The 18,368-nt window shown below is 48.8% G+C and overlaps 1 protein-coding gene across 2 annotated transcripts in view; it reads left to right on the top strand.

Annotated features, from left to right (window-relative positions):
- USP34 (ubiquitin specific peptidase 34) overlaps positions 1-18,368 on the top strand; it is a 2,709,276-nt gene that overhangs the window by 1,939,726 nt on the left and 751,182 nt on the right. For both annotated transcript variants that reach the window (XM_086927486.1, XM_086927485.1), the window contains exons 55-56: positions 2,333-2,380; positions 2,946-3,011. In XM_086927486.1, the coding sequence (XP_086783612.1) occupies positions 2,333-2,380; positions 2,946-3,011 (114 nt within the window). The remainder of the gene's footprint in view (positions 1-2,332; positions 2,381-2,945; positions 3,012-18,368) is intronic.

Genomic DNA, 18,368 nt, shown 5'->3' with positions numbered 1-18,368 from the left:
ACTAGGATAGCTGGTCTGAGGTTGACTTACAACCAATCACCATAAGGGTCGTTTGGACCGATGCATAGTGGTCGCTAGAATAGTGAACACTGCATATCGGGCCAACTTCTCACATCCCCCTCTTATATGGAACAGGTAAATAGACCGGTCCAAAACTATAGATTCAAAAACAGTTTGCTGCCACCATTGCTCACTGTACATGTCCCAGGAACACAGCCAGTAGTCGTGTGTCAACAAGAGTGTACACATTTGGCGCACTTTCTTGACCTCAGAGCAAGGCAGTGGGTCTCATGGACAATTTGGACCTAGGGCTTGACACACGCACAGCACACAAGTCAATATACCATATATACATGCAGTCATGTAACTCAGGGCAGGTGTTCATGATCATTTACCATGCAAGGGATATTCCCATTCTAACAGTTCGGATAATCCCATAGTCTGAATGCCTTTTTTTGAGCTCCAATAATACTTGATGCCTAGGAGGCCACATTAGTTTGGACAGTGTTTTGAATGCCTCCATCTGAATCTTTTCCAGAGACAGCAGGTTGCACTTGTCCTCTGCTCTTGTTTTGACCACGTGTCATGGTGTATTCTGCAGGAGACATACATGTTCAATAGCCAGACCAGTCAATGATGATGCTTTGTGAGTGTGTGAAATGGGTTGAGTGGCCTAGCAGGTATTCAATGCTTGTTTCAAGTTCACCAGCACATAAAAAACACCCGCAAAATCAGAACATCCACATGAAATATTTTGTATGTTTCTTGATTACTTTGGTCTTAATGGCTGTTAATACTTGGGCTGGGGGCTCTGGTTGTTGCTCACTCTTTCTCTCTTATGGTTAATCGCTTCCTCAGTCTTTACAATAAAGTCAGTGAGGCATTAGCAACTGCTTGGTGGCGGGGACATTGCGTCAAGGAATGAGGAAAAATGTGTGTAATGCTCTTCCGGTTAGGTTACTCCTCACTATCCAGTAACTCTCTAGTTCAAGTTGAAACCTCCCCCATACTTTTAAAAACATTTATTTATTGAGAACGGATTCATTAGATCAGTTGAAGCAGGGTACAGTTGTTCCTGACATCTTGCGCAAATGTTTCCATAGTTGTTCTAAATTTAACTCCAGTTATCTGACCTTGGTTATTTATAGAGCAAGATATTTAAAATCATCACTTTCACTGTAGCGAGGACAATACCAGGTAAATCACTTTAGTCTCTGGTTAAACTGGAAAGATAATTGATTTGGTGTCTTTTGATTCACAAGCCAGGAATTCTCCATTTAAATAACTATCATGCAGATTCCTTGGACATTTCAGACATATTAAGTGTATGATGAGATGTTCTGCCTGCAAAGATTCCAGTTTCTCTTCACTTGATCCCACAGTGGACATTTATGATTTACTCCCTTATTAACCATTATGCCACATCACCAGTCAAATGAAATTAGTGGGAGGTCAGGTCTGTCTAGTGCCACACTACACCTAAAATTTGGTATTCAACAATACATTCTTTCCCATGCTGCAGTCTTTACGTAAAGCATCTACCAGCTTCTTAAACTGGAGCTATGCATGGTACCCCATTCAAATTTTAAACCTAACATGCAATCAGATTAGTCAAATGTTTTTTTTCTGTATTGAGCAATATTATTGTCAAAGCGCCTTTAAGGACCAGACTTTGCTGATTTGTTATAGAGGCGATGTATGTTGATTTGTGTGGATTAAAGCCACTGTGACCACATTGGAGCAAATTCTTTGTCACTGCTAGCCAGATGATGTGGCAGCGATCTATACTTTTTTATTATCCTTATCAGGCACCATCTTTCTGTCATCGTCATAGAAGTCCCTATTTATCAATGTTAATTTGTAACTCTACTGCTTTTCTAATCGAGTCCTTGGTCATCCCCATTGTCTGATAACACTAGTATTCAAATCTCCAGCCTTATATGAAAGACACCCATTCATAGATACATGTCAGGATTTCCTCCTCCTTTTCGACTGCATTGAGCTACTACATTTAGATTAATTAACCATAGAGTATTTCTCATATTTGTGCATGTTACCACACCTATTTAAGGTTTCAGGGGACAGTGAAGAGCATAAAGGCTTTACCATAAGTACCTGACGTATTTCCTTGCCATGATTCCACATCTTGTTTTCATTTAATCGTGCTGCTTTTCCCGGGTCCTATTTTATTCAGCTAAGCTAGTTGTGTGATGTGTTAGTGATCCCTAAAGAATTTGTAATTTATTGTTATCCATTTGAAAGTTTATGTGCTCTGGTATCTCTAATTTGATTAACATTAGTAACCTAAATAAGTATTCTTGTTTTCTTTTAGCTCAGCACTTCGTTTGTCCTGGAAACATTTATCCATTCCAAAGAAAAGGTATAATTCCAATTATTTATTTTATTTCTAGCTAGGTTGTTTATACTCCTTTGCAGAAACGGTTTAGCATTATCATTTACGTGGTAAAATGTGACCTTAATCTCAAACGCGTAGCCCTCCTAGACCCACAGAATAAGAATATTGCAATTTTTTGGACGATCTGGGAAGATGAGAGGTATTTGTTCCCCAATATGCATGTGTTGCTCAGAATTTCAATTTTGTTGTCCGTTTGTGTGACATTCTTTTTTAAGCCTGTCTGGTTGAGTGGCTGTCCATTCATCGGTGTGGAAAGGTCCTTGAGATGCCACTCTCATCACAAGTTAAGTCAGTGGGACACAAGATAAGGATAACTGTTGAGTTATTACTTATGTTCAGTGCTAACAACTGAAAGCAATGGTAAGAGTAAATTATTTTCCTGTCAGCCGGGCTAGTGCACAGAAATCCTTTAGAGTCTCAATTCCCCTTTTTATACTCCCCCTTTTAGTTCTTAATGATTTCATGTTAAGATGAGAGATAAACATACATTCTCTTTCTCTAATTCCCTAACTCACTGTTTTTTCCTTAGCCCACCATGCTTCAGTGGATTGAGCTATTGACTAAGCAATTTAACAACAGCCAAGCAGCTTGTGAGGTGAGATGCATCCCGTTATCAGTAATGTACAGATGTCAGCAGTTTTTGCAAATCATTCTGCACTTGCATGCATATATCCTAATATTTATCACATAGTAGAGGCAACTTGGAAGTATATTGCTTTATAGTTCTCACTATTTCATGCATTGTTTTTTTGAAGAAGGAACAGTCAATTTTATCAACTTCAATGCCTTTAAGGTTCAAATATGTTGATATGGCAATAGAGGCACAATGGCAGTAAATCAGTGTGCAGATAGGAGATTCTTTGGGGAACTCTACCTTTGTTGTGCTCATTTTCAGGCCAAAAAAGGCTTATCATGTTTTATTTAACAATTCCAGTTAAAATGCTGCATATAATCCGTTTAGTGAAAATTCAGTTCTTGTTTTCAACGTCAATCAAGATTATTTCAGATTCAAAAAGCCATTAAAACATGAAGTTAAACAGATCATCACAGTAGCTTGCAAAAACTTAAAAGCTCAAATATTATGTTAAAAAATATAATAAAAAGAGACCTCTTGAGGGGCCCACTTCTACGAATCATAGAATTTCTAACAGGCATGTTATATTGTAATACCCAAGCTGATTCATACAGTGAATTGCTACCCCCCAGAAATCGTCCCAGGAGCTTCTGGGACCATATCAAACATACCTGTTAAGTAAAACTGGTGATGCAGTTATGGAGCCGCAAACTACTGCTAATGAGGCATTATCGCAAGAGGCAGGAATATAGTCAAATGAGGGGCTTGCGGGAGGAAGCTGGGCCAAGCTAGCTGTGTCATTGTGTAAAAGTTGGGCACACTACCAGGCATCGGTTGGCAGAGTGACGTGTTGTAATCACAGGAGAAACTGCTCTTACCGTGGATATGATTGTATAAATGGATATCCTTGTAGCCAGAGTTATACCTTTTGAGTATTAATGTGCTTTTGCGCTGTTGTGATCTGATATACTGATATACCTGCCGACGCAACTGTGTCCTTAGTTGTATGTATTTTGTTGAAAACAATAAAAAAAAAAGTAGACATCTTACAATGAACGAATTGCAATACATGAGATAAAGAGTTCCTTAATTCCCCAAATCTATATATATAAAAACGAAAATCTGAAAGAAACATGTTAGTATTAGATTCCTTACCTTAGAATGTCCCCAGGCGTCCGATTGGATCCGGAAACTTTTGCGTAGCAGTACCCTTGCGAGTCAGTAGGCGTCGTCTGCGGCTCCTCGTCCGTAGTTGGCGCCGGGATGACATCGCCGGAGTACTTAGACGCCACCCTCGCGCACAGACGTCCGTTCTTTTTTTTTTCCGTGCCAGCAAGCGCCGATCCAGAAAAAGTTGTACCCTTAGTCAATTTTTGACTAACTTTTTCGATCCTTTTTGATCTTCTTTCTGAGGTTCTCCTCTTCCTTCTGTCTCTTGCCCAGCAGGGCTCTGCTCTGGGCACTATCAAGGGCTACCTTGCAGCCCTTTCCACCTTCTTAAGGCTACCTGATCAGCCTTCTTTGTTCAAGTCCCCGATTGTAAATAGATTCTTGAATGGCATCACTCATATGTTTCCCCCTGTTCCTTTTGTGATGCCCCAGTGGCACTTGAACCTGGTTCTCACTTACCTATTGTGCGCTCCCTTTGAGCCGATTCATAACTGTCCTCTCCGTCTTCTTACGCTTAAGACTACTTTCCTGGTTGCCATCACCTCTGCTAGGAGAGTGAGTGAGCTCCAGGCTCTTTCCTCTAAACCTCCTTTCCTTTCTGTCCATCCCGACAAGGTTGTGTTGCGGACAAGACCCTCTTAACTGCCCAAGGTAGTCACAGCCTTCCACATCGGGCAGTCCATCACTTGGCCCACCTTCTTTCCGCCCCCGCATCCCTCTAAAAAGGAAGAGTGGCTCCACCGTCTGGACCCAAAACGTGCACTCTCATTCTATCTGGATCGCACACACCAGTTCCGGGTGGATAACCAACTCTTTGTTGGTTACATGTGCGCTAAGAAGGGACGGGCGGTGCACAAACGGACCATCTCTCGGTTTGTCGTGTTGTGCATCAAGGCATGCTACTCTTTGGCTAAGAAGGAGCCTCCTGTTGGGCTGAGGGCCCATTCCACTCGGGCCACGGCAGCTACTACTGCTCTGGGCCGGGGAGTCCCCTTGCAGGACATCTGTCAGGCAGCTACCTGGGCCTCGCTGCACACGTTCGCAAGACACTACTGACTGGACAGCAAAGCCCGGAGGGATGGCTTCTTTGGCCGTTCCGTCCTCCAGGACATTCTGGTGTGATTATTGGTTCGCAGACCCACCACCAGGGTTGGTATTGCTGGGGTATCTATTCTAATGTAAGGCATCTAATACCAACCTGTTTTTTCAGATGCACAAGTTACTTACCTTCGGTAACGATATATCTGTAAGAAACAGTCGTTAGTATTGGATTCCTTAGCGCCCCACCCATCCTCCCCGTTCTGTGAACCGATATCTAGGGTTAAGGTCATCCCCTTTCAGGGCCCTAGTTTCATGGCACCAGTGTTGGTTTTTATCATGGCTCTGCGTTTCTGGCGCAGAAAAGCTGTGTATAAGACCTGACGTCAGAGCGCAAGGGCGGCGTCCAAGTACTCCAACGACGCCGACGACGGACGCGGAGCTGCAGACGACGCCTACCGACGCGCAAGGGTACTGCTACGTAAAAGTTTCCGGATCCAGCCTGACGCCTGGGGATATTCTAAGGTAAGGTATCTTATACTAACTACTGTTTCTTAGAGATATATCGTTACCGAAGGTAAGTAACTTGTGCTTTACAGTAAAATAAATAAAAATCAACGTCTTTTCATGACTGCTTTTATAACTTTCATGGATTTTTATATTCTTTTGTCATTCTCAAGCTATGCTCGCCACCAACCCAAAATTACTCAAGACACCTCACCTGATCACCTTAAGAGAAATATTTGAATGTGTTCATATCATGCATTACTGCATGCTATTTACAATAGTTTCCTTGCTTCTTTCACTTGTGAATGATTATAGCCTATGTATCACAATGTTTTTTTGCTTTTTTCTGTTAATCTTTTATTCAGCTTTTCCCTCTATGGACCACCTAGGACATCCAAAATAATATCTTGTTGCATAAAATTTTACCTGTTAAGCAATTTTAATCCACTTCCTAGCTAGCGATGGCTATTCAGACCACATTTGTGACATGAAAAAAAGCCTTATATATTGTGCTTTGAACCTGTGCATATGTATAGCATGTTGTGAGGCCTTTTCCTGAAACTGGTCCTCACCCTCTCACTAAAAAATAGTTTACCAACTGTCTTCCATTGTTGTTGCATTTCTGATTGAATAACCAAGGGACTCTCTTTAGGCTTTTAACTCTCTCAAGGTTACGATGGTTAGCAGTCAAAGCTTACTCCTGGGGATGAAGGGATTTTGAGAGGTAAAATCAGTATTCCTCAGTAGATAACACTTAATAACTTCAATGTCTAGGCATTGCAGGAACTTAAATAATCAGTAAGCCAAATAGTAGGCTAAAATACAAATCTGAAATAGACAATTAGTTCCAGATTCCTTACCTTAGAATTACTCCCAGGAGTCAGACTGGATCCTGAGAATTTTTCATCAGCAGTACCCCTGCGCGTCGAAAGATGGCGTCGGTCGGCTCCGCGTTTGTCATTGGCATCCTGGTCACCGGGGTGACATTGCGGTAGCTACTTAGATGCCTCCCTCACGCTCTGACATCGGTTCTTTCTTTTTCCACGCCAGCCAGCGCAGATCCGGAGAGAGCGGTACCTCCAGTCTCTGTTTGACTGACTTTTTGTCGACCTCCTCTTTAATTCTTCTTTACCTGGTGCACGTCAGGGTTGCCCAGTTTCAAGACTTGCGGGTCCTGCCGACAGTTGATGTCGGTGACAGATCCTCACCGCTTTTGCCTGTTCTGTCTGGAACCCGACCACGACTCCAAGTTGTGTTCTGACTGCCAGGCCATGAATCCAAAGGCTTTGCAGGAACAGGCCCGAAAGCTTCTCGGACCTGGCAGTCCGCTCTGTGCCGCACGATGTCCCTGTGGCTTGGGAGGACGAGGGACCGGTCGCGGAGCTACCTTCACCACGAATCTTCTTCCAAGTCTTCGAACTCCTCCGGTAAGTCGAAGCACAAGAAGAAGTCAAAGAAGCATCACCGTTCTTCGACCTCTTCCCGTCAGTCGGCCGACGCGACGAGGAATGCGGGTGGTGCCCCTCCCACGGCTCCGCATGCGGATCCTGCTGGGTGGATGCCGGGTTTCCCTCCCTTCCCGGGACCCGGTGCGACCCCTGCCTAGCTTTGGGAGTTTCCACAAAGCAATGCATGCCATCTTTCTGTGGCTTAAGTTACTATAAGGACACAGTGTTTATGTTTATAGTGTTCTTTCTTTGTGATATGTATTGTTGTTGCCACTTGTTTGGTTTATATGTATTGCTTTTTGTATACCAGCGTTTTTCTTGCATGAGATTATTTGTATGTCTAAACTAAACTTTTCTAACTGTTAATATAAATAAATGCATAATTTTGATACTACTGGGCTTCTCTAACTATCACAATGGATATCTTTCCAATTTTTTAACAATTTTTCTTTCCCTGAGCCTTTTGTTTGATATAATTAATTGCCATCTTTGGGCAGCCTGCCTCCACCGGCGCATCTCGGGCCCCACGCACTGGGCTAGGGTCCCTGGGCCTTCGACACCAGGGGCTTCGGCCGCGGCACTGCAGGGTCCCCTTGGATCCAGGCCTAGATCTGGATTGGCGCTGGTCATCCTGACTACACCTCCCTCAGAGCAGACTCCACTGGCACCACCTCCGCAGCCGACGCCTGTTGTGTTCTCAGCCGGCGTCGACCCCGGCCTCCACCCCGACATGGACACGGAGCCGGTTCCAGCGCCAACGGGTACTTTGGTGTCCCTGTTCCACACTTGTTCTTTTAGGCTAGATTGGCAACCAGAGGAGGGTGCTGAGGCCTGGGATGAGTCTGGAGACCCTTTAACTGACCAGTTGGACTATGATCCGAACTGACAACTGGAGTTGGGGGATGCCAGTGGTCTGGATACATCACCTGACCATGACATGTTGTCTCCTCCTACCGTGGCTGCGAAGGAAGGAGCATCTTTCGCAGTGGTGTTGCGTAGGGCGGCCGAGGCTCTCAACCTCGAGCTATCTACAGTGGCGGTCAGGACTAACCTCCTCACAGAGGTTCTTTAACCGGCTGTGAGCTCTTCGGAGCTCCTGCTACTGTTCAATGAAGCCTTCACTGACATCCTTTTGAGCACCTGGTCCAGGCCCAACAAAGGGGCTCTGTGAACAGAATGATTGCCCGGCTCCGGTCGACCCCTCTTTCCTCTCCCAACACCCTTACCCTAAGAGCTTGGTGGTCCAAGCCTCCACGTCCAAAGGCGCATTCCATAACGCTCCACCTGATAGGGATTCCAAAAAGCTGGACCATCTTGAGAAGAATGCGTTTTCTTTCTCCAGCTTGTGACTGCAGCCGGTAAATACTCCATGTCTGTTGGGATGTTACACCCACTCCGTGTGAGATATGGTGGCGCAAGTGCCGCCCCAGTGCCCGGAGGTAGCCCGGACCGTACTCTCCCGTGCAGGTGCCGAGGGAAGAGACCCAACAAAGTTTACCATTTGCTGTGGACTGGGCACTGCCGACTCACTAAGCAGGAAGATTTCCACTTCAGTAGCCCTTCAACGCTATGCCTGGCTGAGGTCGACTTTTTTTTCAGGGGATATCCAAGCTTCTCTTATTGACATGTCTTTTGACAGTCGGCGCCTGTTCGTTGACAAGGCATACAATGCGCTGGAGCGCTCTAAGGACTCTCAGGTTACAGCCAAGTCCTTGGGTCTCTCCACAACCAGCCCTGCGCAGTCTGCCTTTTGCTCCTTTCGTGGCTCCGAAAGGGGTGCCCCGCCACGTCCCGACCAGAGCCACAGGCTGGCACAAGCTGTTCAGCCCCTGCGCCGCCGGGGATGTGGATACCACCGCCCTGGGTCTGGGGCCCAGCGCGCTGGCCAGTCCACCACAGCCCCCTCTGCAGCAGCCTCCAAACCCTCCTAGTCTGACCTTTCAGGGCCACCACTCAACAGTGTGCACCATCACATTGGACAGGTGGGTTTTACAGATAGTCCGAAGGGGCTACTCCCTCCCCTTTGAGACTACCCCTCCATCGATGCCAAATCAGTACCATCGCATGTCGGAGGATCATCTGGCCCTTCTCCAACAGTACGTTTCGTCACTCTTGGCCAAGGGAGCCATCGAGCAAGTTTCTGCCCCAGAAGTAGGTTTTGGTTGCTATTCCCATCTACTTTCTGGTGCTCAGGAAAGACAAAGGCCTGCGTCCTATCTTGGATCTCAGGAACGTTCACTGCTTTCTCCGGAAGGAGAAGTTCAAAATGTTGACGCTAGATCAGGTCCTGTCTGCCCTCGACCCTGGAGACTGGATGGTAGTGTTGGACTTGCAGGACACTAACTTTCACATTCCTGTCCTGCCAGCCCACCAGCGTTACCTACGGTTCATGGAAGGCCACTAGCATTTTTAGTTCACCATACTCCCGTTTGGCCTTACCAGCGCCCCTCTGGTGTTCACTAAAGTGATGGCGTTGGTCGCAGCTTATCTGCGCAGATCAGGGGTTCCAGTCTTCCCCCATTTCGACGACTGGCTGTTGAAGGTGGGCTCGCCCCAGGCTGTTGTCTCCCAGCACCAGACTAGGGCGGACCTCCTGCGCTCGCTGGGGTTAACTTTGAAAGTGCCAAAGTCACAGCTGACTCCCTCTCAGAAGCTCCTTTTCATCGGTGCGGTTTTGGACGCAACGTAGTTTCGGGTTTATGCTCCCGCGCAGCGAGTTTGGGATATTCAGGCTATGATTCCAATCTTTCAGCCTTTATCCCTGGTTATGCGGGCTCTGCAGTGGGACCTGAAGTTTCAGTGGGCACCGAATCAGGGGAATCTGTCCGATTGCGTTCAGATCTCGGAGGGCACTGAACCTCTATTGCAGTGGTGGCTAACGAACTGGGATTCGATTCACAGCATATCCCTCTCCCTTCCTCAGCCAGAGTACACAGTGGTGACAGATGCATCACTTCGGGGTGGGGCGGCCACATGGGAGAGGTGGAGATCAGAGGCTCTGGTCTCGGGCGGAGTCCGGGCTCCGCATCAACCTTATGGAGCTCCGGGTGATCCGTCTTGCACTGAAAGCATTCCTTCCCTCTGTACAGGGAAGAGTAGTGCAGGTGTTGATGGATAACACTAGCACTATTTGGTGCAGCAACAAACAGGGCTGGTGAGGTCGTGGACCATATGTCAGGAGGCCCTACGCCTCTGAACATGGTTGGAACATCAGGGCATATCCATGGTGGTTCAATACCTGGCAGGTTCACTGAACGCCAGGGCAGACAAACTCAGCCGCAGGTGCGTGATGGATCACAAATGACGTCTTCACTCTGAGGTGGTGCAAGGTCTCTTTCAGCAGTGGGGAGAGCCTTGGTGAGATCTACTTGCCACCGCAGAGAACGCGCTGTGAGAAGTTAGCCTGATATATGATGCTCACTAGTTCTAGTGATCACCTTGTATCAGTCCAAACAACCCTTATGGTGATTGCTTGTAAGTCAACCTTATAGACCAGCTATCCTAATGGTAGCATGGACAAAGCAGTCTTAGGCTAAACTCTTTTGGCATGTGAAGCCAGCTGTTTTACCACATATAACTCCTTGAATACCAAGTGAAAGGACACCACACAGGTTGTTATGAAAATAAACAAGTATTTATTAACTAACATACACCTCTGAACTCTTTATGAGATCAGAGGGCTAAGCACATGACAAGACTCTTAAGAAAAATACGATAAGTTGCACAAATTACAATGGTGCCCTAGGGGCACGACAAACCATATACTAAGTAAGTGGAATGTGAAAGTCGATAAAAGGAATGGAGCTGTCCAGAGGCTGTAGGATCGCTGGGACTACGCTATACTAACTCTAGGTAGGTAATAGGAGGCCCACGGAACGCGTGTGCAGAGTGTGAACTCACACGCAAGATGCGTAACAGTGTCTATGGACAGTACAGTTCAAGAAAAAGGGGAGTACGGACAATCCTGACTAGGTAGAACTAAAACGACTGTGGATCTGGACACTAGGAGAGTCAAGCTGCCCTTGAGCACCGAAATGCTCGTGTTACCTCACCCATAGACTGCGGGTGCATAGGTGCCAAGTCGTGTCGGGTTCCGGCGTTGAAGTCTATGGAGCCTGGAGGAAAAGATGCTGCAGGCGGTCAGGAGGAAGATATCCGGTGTGATCCAAGGGTGGATCAGTGAAGAGAAGAACCTGAAAGCAGAGGGGACAATGTTCAAAGTCACTAGCCAGTGACTGGAGTGGAACCAGATGTCGTTGTTGCGATCAGGTGATGGTGGACGCTTGTCTCTGCAGCCACGTGGACCAGGTGGTGTCTTCGACGACCAGGATGGAGGCACGAGCTGTCCCACGCAGGCTCTCGCTGTCGGGGGTTTCGGCTTCGGATTTGGAGTCAATAGGCCTTGGCAAAGGCAACCCACGCGGTGATTGGAAACGGCGTCTGGAGTGGACCAGGAGGGTCCGGGGTGCTCCTCTTTTGGAAGGGAGCAAGGGCCAGTCTGGAGCAACCAGACCAGCAGTGAAGATTTCGGAGTTATGTTATGTTATGTTATGTTACATACATTTGTAATGCGCACTGCTGCCCCAGCTAAGGGGCGTCCAGGCGCATGGCAGGTAAAAATGCAACACCACAGGAAACAGAACAGAAGGGAAAAAAGTGAATTTATTAAAACAAAACGGTTTTCAAGGCTTTACGAAAGACTAGCAGATCATCTAACAGTCGCAACTCTACAGGAAGGGAGTTCCAGAGCTCGGCTGCTCTGACCCGGAAGGAACGGCCGCCAACCCGACACAGCCTGTATCGGGGAACCACAGTAAGTGCATGACCCAAGGATCTCAGGGGCCGAGTAGGCACATACCATGACAGAAGGTCCGCAAGAATGGGGGGACCTGCTCCCTTCAAAATCTTGAACGCCATACACAGCACTTTAAACTGAATTCTGGCCTTGATAGGCAACCAGTGCAGTGATCTCAAAGTGCTGGAGGCAGAGCAAGTACGGGGAAGGCCAACAATGGCTATCGCCCCAGCGTTCTGAACGCGTTGGAGGCGGGTAACCTCAGCCACGTTGGACCCTACCAGAAGAGAGCTGGCATAGTCCAGGCGGGATAACACAGTAGCCTGGACTATCAGCTGCCTGGTGCGATGGTCAAAGAACTTCAAAACCGGGCGAAGCGACCGTATGATACCAAAGCAACAGGCCGCAATTTTCTTCGTATGGCCAACGTAGCTGAGGGAAGGATCCATCCATACTCCTAAGTTCTTTAATTCCGTGACCGGGAGGGGGGCCGGCCCCAGCTCCGTGGGCCACCATCTGTCCCCCCAAAGCTCCGATCTCTTGCCTACGATCATGATCTCTGTTTTCTTAGCGTTGAGCTGGAGACAGTTGTTCTTCATCCAGCTCGCCACCGCCCTAAGTCCGCTCTGAAACCTGGGGGCATCCCGGTCCGCATCCCCGCTGATCGTAACCGCTAGCTGAGTGTCGTCAGCATATGAGACCATAGTCATGCCCCATTGCTTGACGACCTCAGCCAGCGGTCTCACGTAGATATTAAACAACGTGGGACTCAGCGAGGATCCTTGCGGCACCCCCTGTTTCAAAGGATGGAATTGGGACTGGAACGGTGGGACAGCAACGCTAAAGAAACGATCGTCTAGAAAAGACCGGAACCACTGGAGGGCAGGTCCACCCAGCCCAATCTCCTCCAGGCGATGCAACAGGATAGGATGCGAGACAGTATCAAACGCAGCGCTCAAGTCCAATAAGACGAGCGCTGCTGTCTGGCCCGCATCCATCACCGTGCGTCGTCTAGGAGGTCACTAGCCAGCCGGCAAGTGACCAGACAACGCGTCGAGCAGCAAACAGGCAGAAGGGCCCCACGCAGATCTCGTGGATGCTGGAGGGCTGGTCTTCGGTGCAGGAGCTGCTCGGGGTCGGGGCTTCTCAGTCCCCAAAGCACTTGGACGAGGATGTCTCTGAAGTCGTGCTGGAGCGAAGTGCTGCTTCTTTCAAGATGGCCGGTCCCACGTGTCTCGTCGCACCCACGGATCTCAGCTGTGCTGCAGATGTAGGTAGAGGTCGGAGAGGTCTGGGAGTCCGGGTCTCGCCTGGCTCTGAAGTCTGGATCCTTGCAGGAAGACGACAAAGGGAAGCCGCTGTACGCTGATGGTGCCTGCTTGTGCAGGGTGGACACTCCTTGCCCACAAGGGAGATTTCTTCAGTCTTCGGTGGAGCAGAAAGTTGAAGTCCAGAGTTTCTTCTTGTAAAGTTGTTCAAGATAATCTAATTTGGAATGGGACCAGCTCCTACCTTTATCCGGCTAAAGGGGGCTGTACTACGACTAGGTCCCTCCTCTGGGTGGGACCAGGAAGGGGGGTGGTTACACCCCCTATCCTTTGTCCGGTCTTGCGCCAACTCTGGGGCTGGGGTGCCCCAGGAACTGGTTTAGACCGGAGTATGCACAGGGACACCTTGTGTGCCCCAGGCATGTCTCATTCCTTTCAGCCCTGTCCTACCTAATACACAAAATCCTGTCTGGGGTGGTGCTAGCACCTCCCAAGGCAGGAAACCCTTTGTCCAAGCCTCCCTCGCTGGAAGGACTCCCAGCAGCAGGAGGTCAGACTTGTGTCTATGGTGGCAGCATCCATTTTGTGATGCTGAGGCTCGAGTTAACTTAACCGAGGTTCACAGTTACATACATGTCGTGTCCCTCTAGAAGGGTGGAATGCTACCCCCGTCGCCAGAATTGGCGAGGGGGTAGTATTCCAATTCGTATGACACCTTACTCTACATGTTTTGATAATGTTATCCTAAAGTTGGCAATAACCGCGAGGATTATAATGCACTTAAGAGTATATGGTATAGCGTTATCATGGAAACAGCTAAAGGACTTGGTTCCGAAAGCTGCAGACAGGCTCAGCTCATGCTAGAGCACCATTGTGAGAAGTTGGCCTGATATATGATGCTCACTAGTTCTAGTGATCACCTTCTATCAGTCCAAACAACCCTTATGGTGATTGGTTGTAAGTCAACCTTATAGACCAGCTATCCTAGTGGTAGCATGGACAAAGCAGTCTTAGGCTAAACTCTTTTGGCATGTGAAGCCAGCTGTTTTACCACATATAACCCCTTGAATACCAAGTGTTATGTTATGTTAGGGGGGTATTTCTAGAGCGCACTGACACCGTGAGTTTCCTGGCGCTGAAAGGACACCACACAGGTTGTTATGAAAATAAACAAGTATTTATTAACTAACATACACCTCTGAACTCTTTATGAGGTCAGAGGGCTAAGCACATGACAAACTCTTAGGAAAAATATGTTTAAGTTGCACGATTTACAATGGTGCCCTAGGGGCACGACAAACCATATACTAAGTAAGTGGAATGTGAAAGTCAATAATAGAAATGGAGCTGTCCAGAGGCTGTAGGATCGCTGGGACCACGCTATACTACCTTGAGGTAAGTAATAGGAGGCCCACGGAACGCGTGTGCAGAGTGTGAACTCACACGCGAGATGCGTACAAACATCTATGGACAGTACAGTTTTAAGAAAAAGGTGAGTAAGGACGTCCCTGACTAGATAGGACAAAAACGACTGTGGAACTGGACACTAGGAGAGTCAAGCTACCCTTGAGCACCGAAATGCTCGTGTTACCTCACCCACAGGCTGCGGGTGCATAGGTGCCACGTCGTGTCGGGTTCCGGCGTTGAAGTCTATGGAGCCTGGAGGAAAAGATGCTGCAGGCGGTCAGGAGAAAGATGTCCAGTGTGATCCCAGGGTGGATCAGTGAAGAGAAGAATCTGAAAGCAGAGGGGACAATGTTCAAAGTCACTAGCCAGTGACTGGAGTGGAACCAGGAGTGGCACCAGATGTCGTCGTCGCGATCAGGTGAAGGTGGACGCTTGTCTCTGCAGCCACGTGGACCAGGTGGTGTCTTTGACGACCAGGATGGAGGCACGAGCTGTCCCACGCAGGCTCTCGCTGTCGGCGGTGTCGTCTCCGGATTCGGGTTCAACAGGCCTTGGCAAAGGCAACCCACGCGGTGAGTGGAAACGGCGTCTGGAGTGGACCAGGAGGGTCCAGGGTGCTTCTCTTTTGGAAGGGAGCAAGGGCCTGTCTGGAGCAACCAGACTAGCAGTGAAGTTGTCGGGTTTCGTCGTCTAGGAGGTCACTAGCCAGCCGGCAAGTGACCAGACAACGCGTTGAGCAGCAAACAGGCAAAAGGGCCCCACGCAGATCTCGTGGATGCTGGAGGGCTGGTCTTCGGTGCAGGAGCTGCTTGGGGTCGGGGCTTCTCAGTCCTCAAAGCACTTGGACGAGGATGCCTCTGAAGTCGTGCTGGAGCGAAGTGCTGCTTCTTTCAAGATGGCCGGTACCACGTGTCTCGTCGCACCCACGGATCTCAGCTGTGCTGCAGATGTAGGTAGAGGTCGGAGAGGTCTGGGAATCCGGGTCTCGTCGGGCTCTGAAGTCTGGATCCTTGCAGGAAGACGACAAAGGGAAGCCGCTGTACGCTGATGGTGCCTGCTTGTTCAGGGTGGACACTCCTTGCCCACAAGGGAGATTTCTTCAGTCTTCTGTGGAGCAGAACGTCGAAGTCCAGAGTTTCTTCTTGTAAAGTTGATCAGGATAATCTAATTTGGAATGGGACCAGCTCCTACCTTTATCGGCTAAAGGGGGGCTGCACTACGACTAGGTCCCTCCTCTGGGTGGGAAAAGGAAGGGGGGTGGTTACACCTTGCGACAGCTCTGGGGCTGGAGTGCCCCAGGAACTGGTTTAGACCGGAGTATGCACAGGGACACCTTGTGTGCCCCAGGCATGTCTCATTCCTTTCAGCCCTGTCCTACCTAATACACAAAATCCTGTCTGGGGGGGTGCTAGCACCTCCCAAGGCAGGAAACCCTTTGTCCAAGCCTCCCTCGCTGGAAGGACTCCCAGCAGCAGGAGGTCAGACTTGTGTCTGTGGTGGCAGCATCCATTTTGTGATGCTGAGGCTCGAGTTAACTTTAACCGTGGTTCACAGTTACATACATGTCGTGTCCCTCTAGAAGGGTGGAATGTTACCCCCGTCGCCAGAATTGGCGAGGGGGTAGTATTCCAATGCGTATGACACCTTACTCGACATGTTTTGATAATGCTATACCAAAGTTAGCATTTAACCGCGAGGATTATAATGCACTTAAGAGTATATGGTATAGCGTTATCATGGAACAGCTATTAGGACTTGGTTCCGCAAGCTGCAAACGGGCTCAGCTCATGCCAGAGCACCATCTCACATAAGGACTTGGTTCCGAAAGCTGCAGACAGGCTCAGCTCATGCTAGAGCACCATCTCACATAATTCCAAGCACTCTGCCTTCAGGATTGATAAGGCCTGCCATAGGAGTGACTGATAGGAGGATATGTGTCCATTTTAGGCTTAGATATAGGGATACTATATCTAAAGCAAAGGGTGATTACACCACCTTGCCCCAGCTGTCGTGCAGCCAGTTGTGTCAGATTTGGATGGCCAGCCAGGGGTGGCATAATACATGCTGCAGCCCCTGGTAGGCCCTGGGTGCACCTATGCCCTGGGCACCTAAGGTACACTGTACAGGGGCTGATAAGGTGACTCAGTATCCAATTAGAGATGTACCTAGAGAACATGGAATCCATTTTACAGAGAGAGCAGTGGGCCTGGGGTCCTGAATAGCAGGACCCCAGGTCAACTAAGTCGAAAAACCAGCAAAACACCAGGCAAAAAGTTGGGGGCAACCATAGTCAGATATCCACCTTCCTACAATCCCCTTTCAGGGCCCTAGTTTCATGGCACCAGTGTTAGTTCTATCATGGCTCTGCGTATCTGGCGCTGAAAAGCTGTGTATCAGAACTGACGTCAGCCCGCATGGGCGGCGTCTAAGTACTCCCACGTCATTCCGGCGCTAACGACGCCGATGACGGCCGCGGAGCCGCGGACGACGCCTACCGACGCTCAGGAGTATTGCTACGCAAAAATTTCCGGATCCAGTCTGACGCCTGGGGATATTCTAAGGTAAAGAATCTATCACCAACTAATGTCTCTTACAGATATATCGTTACACAAGTAGTAACTTGTGCTTAAGGACACTACCGGTCTAACTAGGAAGATACAACTAACAAAACTGGACACTAGGATAGTCAATACCTACAGGAGCACCGAAGTACTCGCGTTACCTCACCCACGGGCTGCGGGTGCATAGGTGTCAGTGTGTCATTTTTTATCGTTGATTCCTATGGAGCCTTGGAAGAAGATGCTGCAGGCGACCAGGAGGAAGATGTCCGAGTGGATCCAAGGGTGGATCGGAGTTGAAGAAGACCTGAAAGCAGAGGGGACAGAGTCTAGGTCACTAGCCAGAGACCGGGTGGAACCAGGAAGGAACCAGACGTCGTCGAGGAGCAATCAGGTGCTGTCGTGAAGCTTGTCGTTGCAGCCACGCGGACCATTAGGCGTCGAGGATGACTAGGTGCTGGAGAGGAGATTTCCCACGAAGGTTCTCGCAGATGGAGGGGTCGACTTCAAGATCGGAGCCAACAAGCCTAAGCAAAGGCAACCCACGCAGGATACACAAAGAGCTTCTGGTGTAGACCAGGAGGGTCTGAGGTACTTCACCTTTTCTGGGAAGCAAGTGCCAGTCTGGAGCAACCAGACCAGTGATGGATTTTCAAAAGGATCGTCGTCACTGGGCTACTAGCCAACGGGCCAGCAACCAGGACAACGCGTCGAGCAGAACACAAGCAGAAGGGCCCCACGCAGATCTCGTGGAGTGTGGAGGGCTGATCTTCGGTGCAGGTGGAGCTCGGTGTCAGGGTGTCTCAGTCTCCAGTGCACAGCTTTGAGGAGGCCTCGGGAGCTGCGCTGTTAGCAAGTTGAAGACTTTCCAAGTTGCCTGGTTCCACGGGTTCCGACGCCTTCCACGGGGCTCAGCTGTGCTGGAGTCGTGCAGTGGGGTCAGAGAGGTCCGGGAGTCGAGGTCTTGTCAGGCTCTGTGCTCGGGTTCCGGCGGGAACGGGGACAAAGCAAGCCGTCGAGTTGCTAGATGGTGCCTGGTTGCCCAGGGTGGTCACTCCTTGGCCACAAGGGAGATTTCTTCAGTCTTCAGCTCAGGTGAATGTCGAAGGGTCCATAGTTTCATTTCAGTTAGATTCCAGGATTAATCTAAAGTCTCCTGGGTCAGCTCCTACCTTTATACAACTAAA

The sequence above is a fragment of the Lissotriton vulgaris genome, chromosome 6, assembly GCF_964263255.1.
Source record: "Lissotriton vulgaris chromosome 6, aLisVul1.2, whole genome shotgun sequence".
NCBI classification, from domain to species: domain Eukaryota; kingdom Metazoa; phylum Chordata; class Amphibia; order Caudata; family Salamandridae; genus Lissotriton; species Lissotriton vulgaris.
This window is presented reverse-complemented; position numbering and strand designations above follow the sequence as displayed.